Source organism: Cervus canadensis, chromosome 31 (assembly GCF_019320065.1).
Source record: "Cervus canadensis isolate Bull #8, Minnesota chromosome 31, ASM1932006v1, whole genome shotgun sequence".
Lineage (NCBI taxonomy): Eukaryota > Metazoa > Chordata > Mammalia > Artiodactyla > Cervidae > Cervus > Cervus canadensis.
The window spans coordinates 42,745,467-42,756,371 of record NC_057416.1 but is presented as its reverse complement, the minus strand read 5'-3'; the positions used below and the strand labels follow the sequence as shown (position 1 = coordinate 42,756,371).

Genomic DNA, 10,905 nt, shown 5'->3' with positions numbered 1-10,905 from the left:
GGAATCCTTATAATTTGAATGCTGATGTGCTTAATATTGTCCCAAATATCTCTGAGACTGGGCTCTTCTCTTTTCATTTTTTTCCTTTATGCTGCTCTGCTTCAGTTATTTGCTCTGCTCTGCGTCTACCATGCTATCTTCCAGTTCATTTGAACATTCTTCTGCCTCAGTTATTATGCTATTCGTTCCCTTTAGTGTATTTTTTATTTCTCTTATTGCATTGTTCATTGCTGACAGTCTGTTCTTTATTTCTTCCATGTCCTTGTTAAACACTTCATGTATCTTCTCAATCCATGCCTCCACTCTATTTATCTATGCCTCCATTTTATTGCCAAGATTTTGGTTCATCTTTACTATCATTCCTCTGAATTCTTTTTCTAATAGACACTCTATTTCATCTTCATTTGTTTGGTATTGTGGGCTTTTACCATGTTCCTTCATCTGATGCATGTTTCGCTGTTTTGTTTTGCTTCTTTTCCATTTCATTTATTGTGTTTGGGGCCTCTCTCCTGACGGCTGTAAGGCCACAGTTCCTCTTAATTTTGAAGTCTGCCCCCAGTGGGTGGGTTTTGACCAGCCCCTTGTGAGGGTCTCCTGGTAAGAGGACAGACGCCTGTGTTCTTGTGAGTGGAGCTGGATCTTATTCCTCTGAAAGGCACTGTCACATCCAATGGTGTGTTTGGGTGTTTATGAGCTTGGTATGGCTTTGGGCAGCCTGCCTACTAATGGGTAGGTTTGTGTTACTATTTTGCTAATTGCTTGGTACGAGGCATCCAGTACTGGAGTTTGCCTGCCTTTAGGTGGGGCCAGGTGTTAGCACTGAGATGGAGGCCTTTGGGAGAGCTCTTGCCAATTAATATTTCAGAGTCAGGAGATCTCTGGTGATCCAACATCCTGAACTTGGACCTTCTACCTTGGAGTTTCAGAATCCACCCCTGGCTGGAGCAACAAGACTCCACAAGCCACACAGCACAGAAGAGAAAAGGAAATAAATAGAAAACAAACAAACAAACAAACATGCAAACAAAAAATGAACGGACAAATCCCCAAGACAAATGATAAAAGTAACACTGAACAGATAAGAACATACATTGAGACTCATACACTCATACTCAAAAACAGAAAATAAGACAAAAAACTAAAATAAAATTTTAAAAAGTGGAACCACAAAGGAAGAGAGCAACCAAACCAATAAGCAAACTCATAAATGAAAACACACAGAATAAACTAGTCTGGAAAAAATTCAGAACCAAAAACATGAAAAAAGTACAACAGAACAAAATACTAGTGTAGAAATAGGAAAAAATAAAATAAACTTACTTAAAAATAAAAGCTTTAAAAAAGGAAAAATTAAGTAAAAAATAAGTATTAAAGTAATAATAATAAAAAAGAACAACAGAACAAAATGAAAAAAGAGAGAGAGAGAGGTGGTAAGAAGACTATTTTCCTGTGGCCTCAGTTCTCAGTTTTCCTGCCACACAGTGAGTTCCAGCTAATGTGCCTCATTAGAAAGACCTCCAATATTTCTAGGAAGGTCTCCAGACCTGCTGTGGGCACTATGGGGTCAGCTCAGACTCAAACCTGTCCGCACTCCAACTTGTACTTGCTTCCAAAGTCCACAACTGTCCCCAAACTCCACACCCTCAAGCCAGCTGCGGGGATTTAATCTGCTGCTCCCGTGGCTGCAGGAGGCAGTTCACGTTCTCTTTGGTCACACAGCCTCTGCGGCTCACGTTAGTTCTGCCCTGCCTCTGCAGGCTACGCTCTGGTGTCTGTTTCCCACCCAGACAAGGTGGGGCAGAAGCAGAGGGTATGGGACCTCGCTTACTCAGCTGGGCTGGGAAGAGGGAGGGGTATGGCAGGCACAAGTGGAATGTGTGGGGAGGGCCTGGGGCGGTAAAGGCCTTCGGAATGCCGCTGCAGCCTGAGGCAGGCCATCACTCTCCCAGGGGAACTGGCCCCTGGTCGTGGGAACCTCAGCAACGCCAAGGTGCAGAAGCTCCAGGAAGCTGTGGGCTGTTACCTGTGCCTGCTCGCAGCTTCCTGCACCTGCGACCCCTGGGGCTGGGCCTGCGGCGCTCCTCATCCCTGCCTCCGGCACCCCCACCGGCCCGGGCGGCGGCTGGCCTCTGAGGCTGCAGGCCAGAGCCGTGACCAGTCCTGGCTTGGGCACTCACGCCAGCCTTTCCGTGGCGGGCCAGTGTGTCCACCTCTGAGGCTGCAGGCCAGAGCCGTGACCAGTCCTGGCTCGGGCACGCACGCCAGCCTTTCCGTGGCAGACCAGTGTGTCCACCTCTGAGGCTGCAGGCCAGAGCCGTGACCAGTCCTGGCTCGGGCACTCACGCCAGCCTTTCCGTGGCGGGCCAGTGTGTCCGCCTCTGAGGCTGCAGGCCAGAGCCGTGACCAGTCCTGGCTCGGGCACTCACGTGAGCCTTCGTAGCAGCCAGCCCAAATCCCTCTGGGGTTGCAGACCGCAGCTGTGGCCAGCCCCACCGTGGGCGCTCACCAAGGCGGTGTCCTAGCATCTGTAAGCATCCGAGGTGGAGGCAATCACCTGTCGCCCCTCTGGCAGTCCCAGGCTTTCCCCTCAGCTGTGTCGTACGCGCCCCCTCAGAGTGTCCACGGCAGTCAGCCCCAGTCCTCTCCTGGGGTCAGACCCCTGAAGCCTGCGCCTCAGCACCCAGCCCCCCGCCACGGTGGGCGGCCGGGCCGTCGAGTGGCTCAGGTTGGGAAATGCTGGTCGGTGCCGATTTCTGTGCTGAACCCTCTCTGCTTTGCCTCGCACACACCTGTCGCTGTGCTCTCCTCTGAGCTTCCAAAGCTCGACCTGTCCCTGTCTGGGAGGTAGTTTCCCAATAATTCAGGCCAGGAATGGTTTCAGGTCAGACTGTACCCATCCATGATATGAAAGCCCATATCCTGCCAAGTTCAGGGCACTTGCTCATGGAGGGGGCTTTTCTCTTTCTTTCTAGAAGCCTGGGAGTTGACTACCCAGCATGGACTATACCCACTACATCTCAAATACATATTCTGAGATAATATTGGGATAATCAAAAGTCAGAGTTCAAAAATAATTAGCAGTTAACTGAAAATGTAAAAAGTCATGTCCCACGTGAATACCTACTCTACTCTGCTTACGCCCTCCTGATACACGCAAAGCTAGAAACTTCATGAAATCTCCTGAAAAGAAATCTACTGTAGTGGGAGGCATAAAGTCTATGTCCTTTGGGGAGAATGGGTGAGATGAGTATTGAGACAAGCAGGGTCACGACCTCATAGCTGAGCAAGAGTCCGTGAAAACACTGTTCCTAAAGAGAAGGGAAAGAATCAGTCCAAACACAAGCTGTGCAAATACCTCAACAACCATGGAGACTCCAGAATAGTCAGAAAAGGTCAATCCACTGCAATCCAGGATTAAAGAACACTTTGGATTCAGGCAGGGCTGGGTAGCTTCTTCTGTAAGAAGAACAGAGTTGAATCAGAGAAAATTCTTAGAGATTTTCACCACTGGTTTTGTTGAACATTGGGAAGATCAACAGTGGCCTAATGTTTAACGAAACCAATTCCAAACACTTTTAACTTTACATTTTCAGTTGGCTACTAATTATTTTTGAACTCTGATTTTTTATTATTCTAATATTATCTCAGGTAATTATTACATAACTTGAGCGCCAAGGATAATATTGGTAAATAGCATATGATTAAAAATGAAAGGAAATGGAAATTTACAATAAGATGTCCCTCTGGAGCAACCAGGGAAGGCTTCATGCAAAAGTAGCCTTGAAGACATATTTAATTCTAAAAGTAGAAGCAATACAGAGTTGTTAGCCTTCCAATCATGTGAACAACTTTAATGAAACACTGATGACAGTTTGAGATCTCAAAATTTTCCTGTCCCACTCAACCAATATTTACTGGGGGGACTACGCCGGTGGTGCAGTGGCTAGGAAACCATGCTTCCAATGCAGGGGCCCAGGTTTGATCTCTGGCTAGGGAGCTAGTCCCACATGCCGCAACTAAGGGTTCACAGGCTGCAACCCAAAGTTCACATGCCACAACTAAAGATCCCACGTGCTGCAACAAGATCTAAGATCCCATGTGCTGCAACTAAGACCCAGTGCAGCCAAATAAATTAAAAAAATATATTTTTAAGAATTTACTGGGGACCTCCCACATGCCAGCTACTCTAGCAGTGCCTTCTGTTTCCCTTTTCCTCCCAAGAGGGAGCTCTGAGGGCAAGTACAGATTCAGGCAATGCTACCATTGGCTCGACATGGTAAATTAGAACTTCAAGCAAAATGAAAAGTGACCACAACTTAGCTCATCCACTGACCACTCAGTAGTAATCATCATCATTCACTATTTGCCTAAAGATAGAACACAGCCCCACTACAGAAGGGCTCTTATTTTTAGCCTCAGATATAATATGTCATTGCTATTATCAGAAATTGGAGAGTGGGTTTAAGATCACAGGAAAAATAAAAATATGAATCCTAGGCAAGGACAAACAGCGGACTGTTGATTGGTATTTATTCCTTTTATCTCCTAGTCTCACAAACAGACGCACACAAACACACATACACAGGTTGGCACTACACTAATTAGTTTAGAGATACTTTTATTCCATTTTATTTAGAGTTATAGAAGAAGAATTACTAGAGAAATATTAAAAGATTTGCTGAGATATTTGACTCACTATCTGTTTGTGATATGTACTTCCTTGCAAATTTTTTATGATTCATAAACATGTTTTATCCAATTTGGAAACATTTTGTTGAATTTTCAGAGTATAAGAATCTTTAACAATTGAATATCCGATAAGCTCTCCTACAAAAGTTCAATAATCCACATGGCCTGATCATTTGCTAATGTACCATGGAGTTCAAAATTTGAAGGGTTTCTATGCAATACTTCTATTATTTTTAGAAAATAAAACGTATATGATTTTTTAGAAGACAACTCAGTCCAGCTATTTTGACATCTTTTCAGCATGTCAACTGTGTACAAATCTTTTCAAGCTCCACATTTAATGACAGCATGGTGGTAGCTTGAAAATATTTACACCATGGAAATTGGCAAGTGCAACAAATCACACTTCTCCACCACCCCAGGCCATATTCTCCACTCCAAAAGTTTTTTGGATTTACCAACATATCATTAGGTAAATCTGGTTACTCTTACTAAACACAAGGAAAATAATCAGTAATTTTTAAAAAAATTCAATAGCTTGGATTAAATAAATGACTTAAACCTCTGACATATTTAGCAATAGATCTTAAAGTGACAGTGATGATACAATTTGATAACAAAATTAATGAAGTATTTTTTTCCATCTCCTTATAGTCTTTTATAGTAAGTACATACAAAAAAGCTAAATCTAAAATTCTTAGTCCAAAAATTTATGTAGAAAAAGTTATCATTAACATCTAATCCACCCAAATTAAATTATGAATTCTTTGAGATCTTTAAGCCTTATTCTTCATTTATTAGAAAACATAACTGTCAGTGGTAAAACTGAATATAATTCAACATATATATTCAATATAATCCAGAAAATATTAACAACTATTTTATTTATAATTGCTTTTCATGAAGGAGGTACATAAATTATTATCTGCAACTAAATTTATGACATGCATTCTATCATCCCGTATTCTTTAACAAGCCAAACATGGCTAATCAATCATGGTACTTTTTCCCAGTCAGTTCAAAGAAGACCCTAGAATTTCTATCAATTCAGTGTTTCAGAAAGTCACTACTGGTTCATAAGCAATTTTACTTGTCAATCTGAACTTAATAATCCAGTGAAAAAACTATGCATATTATTTAGAGAGATTGATCACTAATCTAAATGACTAGGAAATGGTGGTAAAAGGATACAGAAAATTATTTAAGAAAGAAGGTGTTTTTTTTCTTTTCTATCCTATTTAATTTCACTTATAAATTATACTTGCCATTCTTTATATTTTCTTGTAATTATTTCATAATTTAAGTGATGACAGATTGCTAACTAAAAATGTTTGGGTTTAATCAATAGTGAGACAAAAATTTTTCTTTTGTTTCAGAATGTGCTTGCTTTGTCCTTCATTTTTACATCTGAGGTTCCTCTTTTGTGTTCCTTTAATCAAAATGTAGGCACATTTTCAGACTGTCCAAAAGAAATAAAAGAATTGTGACATGTAGTTGTGGATAATAATTTAAGTAAGCTAAAAAAAGCTTAAAAAAAATTAAGAGAAGCAGTTCTTTTTTTTTTTTTTGTAAATAAAAAGACATTGTTAATGGCAAAGTTACCAATTCCCTCAAATGAAAATTTAAATACAATGGGCATTTCTGAAATTTTTCCAAAAATAAGTGAAGTTTTCTTTTATATAGTAGCCTCTCAGTTCTGTCATTGTGCTGATTTTATGACTATTAATATATACTTGTGTTCTAAGCTTCTAAGTAAATCAATCATGCAATAAAATTCATATTGTTGTAGAAAACTGAATGAACAGCTAATATGCCTTAAACAAAATGAGGTAAGCTTGGAGCATGTGCAAAGGAGATAACTAATATATACTCATGGGGGATGTGGTAAATGATGGGCTTTATCTACAAAAGTCAAAGAAAACTAAAGAAAGAAATTAACCATCAGGTGTGGGTGGGTGATTAACTCCAGACTCTGCAAGTCAGTTCTCTCCTGTGGAATATTCATTAACTTGTTTAATTAAAAAGTATTCATAGATGCATAATTTAGGGGTGCTTTTTTTTATACTTCGAAAGGTTTCTGGCAGTTTGTGAATCACTCATAATTTTTTAAAAGAAGGCATTTTCTGTTGATATCAAGTAATTATTGAGAAACAGATTTATATCTCTAATATCTCAAGAAAATAAGGAATCAGAAATATTTAGGAGAAACCAAAACACTATCTTTGGAAAACATGTATGCACATGATTGTGTAAATTATCTGTTTTATTCATTCATCCAAACAATTGGTTAATATAGATGTGGTGTGTGCTTACTCTAAGCACCGTCCTAAGAAATACAAGTAGAATGATGGACAAGCGAGATAATGGTCTTTACTCTCAGTAGACTCACAAGTAAACTGAGAAACCAGTCAGTTGAACTAGTAATCTAAAGTGTTACCAAGGCTGAAAGTTACGCAGAAAGCACTCAGGAGGTACAGGATAGACCTGGTATTGTAGACAGAAAAATGACCCCCAGCGATGTCCATAGCTTAATCCCTAGAACCTGTGGGATATGTTGCCTTACATGGTCAAAGGAATGTTGCAGACTTGATTAAATTAAGAATCCTGAGTGAGATTATCCTGAATTACCCTGGGTGGGGGGGAAGTCCAAATGTTACTCGGGTTCTTATCACAGGAAAGCAGGAGGGTAAGAGGCAAAGAAGGAGAAGTGGTGATGCAAGAAGAGGTCAGAGAGAGGTTTGAAGATGTCAGCACTGCTGGTTTGAAGATAGAGGAAAGGATATGACCTGAGGAATGTGGATGGCCTCTAGAAGCTGAAAAGGGTAAGGAAGTAAGAGGATTCTCCCCAGTAGCCTCCAAAGTACAGCTCGTCTAGGGAACTGGATGAGGATGGGGGCAGCTGTGGCAGGGGAACCAATTTAGGCTTCAGGAACTGTGATGACAGAAGTCACACCTGCTTTATCATCCTTGAACATATAGCACCCACCACTGTGCCTAAGACTTAGTAAATGCTCACTAAATACAAGAAAGATTTGCTAAGTGAACAAGGACATTTATTAATTGACACAGGAATGAAAGGAAGAATGGGACAAGGAAGATGAGACTTGGAGGATAATTTGAAGGGAAGCAGGTAAGAAGGTGGTGGAGGTAAACCTGAAAAATCACAATGCTGAGAAAGATGTTGACAGAGCGCCTCTTGGTAACGGCACGATGTGACTGAAGTGCTTTGGAACACAATTCACCGAACATGGTAATGGGAAATTTCTTTGCATTTGAGTGATTTTTGTTTTCATTCAGAAAAATATGATGACTTTAATCTTATTATTTACATGGTTTGTAAGTTTATTTAGTTTATTCAATCAATTCTTTCTCTTCTCTAAAGACTGTTTACAGGAGTGGGTATTACTTATTCTCTTTCTTCTTTCCTACTCCCTCACCCAGCTAACATTTCCCTTTGCTTTAGTTACTTCCAGATCTATTCAATGGTCCCCCAAACCCAAGGATATCTCCTGGAAGGTTTCCCAGTATCATAAATTCACCACCTTCTAAAATAAACTTCCCTTTCCTTTTAGCTACCCTCCTGGATTTCATATTATCCCAGTTTGAGAGTTTCAGAGTTTTGAATCATCATTTGTATTGCCCTCCTCCTTCCCTCAATACCCAAACAGTGCTGGTTATGTTAATTACATACTGAAATTTCTTTTAAGTCCATATTCATCTCCATTTTCACAAGCTTACAACCAAAGCAGAGAAGAGTGCCACTCTCTGTCACCTCCTTTTCTCTGGATTAGCACAAACCCACCCTTCTTGGTTGTGTTTCTGCAGACTGTATCTGGCTCTGAACTCTCGAATCTCAGCTTTAAGCACCCTTTGCTATACACATTGGCCTTCTAAGGGGTCTTGAGGTCCTCCTCTGTCCCTAACCAACTGCATGATCCTAAGCAAGTTAGTTATTTAAGGCCTCAATGTTTTTTAAGTGAAAGTAAGTTTATTTAGAGAGATACACATTCAATAGGCAGCATACAGACCACCTCAGAAGGCAAAAGTGGGCCTCAACTTCATCAATAAAACTAAGAGTATCCTATCCTATTACCTATTTGAAAATGATAATTACCAGTTACCTATTTCATCTATTTAGAAGAATATCCTTTGAAACCTTGGAAGTGCTATACAAATATTAGCAGTGTTAATTTTCATTCACTGACCAAGTATTCATTGGACAATGAAGGATAATGCAATCAACATTAAAATGCATCTCTTCCCTTAAAAATCTAATTAGGAGGAAAATGTGCATGAATAAAACAACTTTGTAACTATATAAAGTGATATGTGATTGAGTGAGGCATGTGGTAACCTCTCCAAGTCACTACAATTCCCATTTCACAGCTGAAGGAGCTGAATTCCAAGTGGCACTGCACTGTTGTGTTTTTGCCTCTATGGATCTGGTTGACTTCTTTTTCTACCTGATGAGTTTGCCAAAGACTATGTCCCTTTGACTTACTTTTCTTCTCTTATTAAACCTTGAAGAAAGTATAATATTTGGATTGGCATAAAGTAGATGGTTCTAGAAGGGAGAATATGAATAAAGAATTAGATCCAGATACACCGGACAGTCCAGAGGGATGGGATGGGGAGGGAGGTGGGAGGGGCTTCTGGATGGTGGACACGTGTACACCTGTGGCTGATTCATGTCCGTGTATGGCAAAAACCACTACAATACTGTAAAGTAATTAGCCTCCAATTAAAATAAATAAATTTTTTAAAAAAAGAATTAGATCCAGGAATGATTAAATTAGATGTAGGAGCCATGAAAACTGATTCATCTGACTGGCATGTGTAGTAAAAGGGAAATCAGTTTGAGAAGATGCGGAAGGGTTTTAGGTGTCAAGCTGAGGACTGGGCATTTGATCTTCTGAAGGGATCTCTAATGCATAAGAAGTCTTTGGCTTTTTTTTTAAAGATTATTTAAGATTAACTGTCATCATAGAATAAAGCTAGGATGGCAACTGCATCTCAGTTTGTGTGTCAGTTCAGTTCAGTTCAGTTGCTCAGCCACATCAGGCTCTTTGTGACCCCATAGACTGCAGCATGCCAGGCTTCCCTGTCCATCACCGACTCCTGGTCAACACTAGCCATTTGTAACAGCTTATTAGAGCTCCCTGTTCAGAAGAGTCTCAGGTTACTTTGGCTCACAGGAGGAAGTGCCTTGATTGATTAATTTTATCTTCTGTAATCACAGGAAACTGGGTGTTCTCTATTCACAGAGTAAGACCAAGACTGTCTCATAGCAGAAAAAAAAATAGGAAAGTCAAACTGATTCATCTTTCAGTCATCATTCATTAACTGAATATGGTTAAGGACAGAATCAGAGTAACAGAAGTGAAAATGTAAACACAACAAAACCTAGAGTTACAGGTTTTACTATTTAAACTTTGAGAAGAAGTCAAAAATATGAGCAGTAAAAGAAACCTAAGCATTTAAAGCACAGGGAAGTGACAGCTGGATGCTGTTTCTGAGTGAGAGAGAGGGAGGGGGACTCAGGATACTCTGGAGTGCCAGGAGAAGAGAGGAGGATACCAGGAAAACATTCTGGGCAACCAATCCTAACTATATATAAGGGTAACTGGGTACCAAAGGTTTCCCAGGGACACAGCAAGGGTGACCATGTTGATCAGCTACTGCTCTCTGCAAAGTGGGCCTGATCTAGGGATGCAGAGGTGACAATGCCCTTGTAAACTTGTCAGACTAGCAGAAGAGAAAGACTTGAAAGAAACAACCATTAAATAAGTACAATACCAGTATTATAAGCATCCTTTCAGAGCACAAAGTAGAAGAAAGCAAATTTGTCATGAAAAGAAACTGAAAGTGAAAGAAAGCGAAGTTGCTCAGTTGTGTCCAACTCTTTGTGCCCAGTGGGCTGTAGCCCACCAGGCTCCTCAGTCCACGGAATTTTCCAGGCAAGAATATTGGAGTGGGTTGCCATTTCCGTCTCCAGGGGATCTTCCTGACCCAGGGATCAAACCCAGGTCTCCCACATTGCAGGCAGATGCTTTACCATCTAATCCACCAGGGAAGCCCACAAATTTGTCAGGAGAAATTAGAAAAGACCAGAGAAGCTAACATCTGAACTGCTACCCTGTTGATGTGGGCCGTGCAATTAATTTGTATATTTATATGATATTTATTTTATTCTATTCTATATTTTATATATTTATG

The 10,905-nt window shown here is 40.5% G+C and overlaps 1 protein-coding gene across 1 annotated transcript in view; it reads right to left on the bottom strand.

The window, feature by feature from the left end:
* Positions 1–2,339: 2,339 nt before the first annotated feature.
* LOC122432429 overlaps positions 2,340–10,905 on the bottom strand; it is a 29,396-nt gene continuing 20,830 nt past the window's right edge. Inside the window, exons 5-7 of the mRNA XM_043454332.1 lie at positions 3,356–3,456; positions 2,603–2,833; positions 2,340–2,525 (exon numbers count right to left, since the gene is read on the bottom strand). Coding sequence (XP_043310267.1) covers positions 2,340–2,525; positions 2,603–2,833; positions 3,356–3,456 — 518 coding nt within the window. The remainder of the gene's footprint in view (positions 2,526–2,602; positions 2,834–3,355; positions 3,457–10,905) is intronic.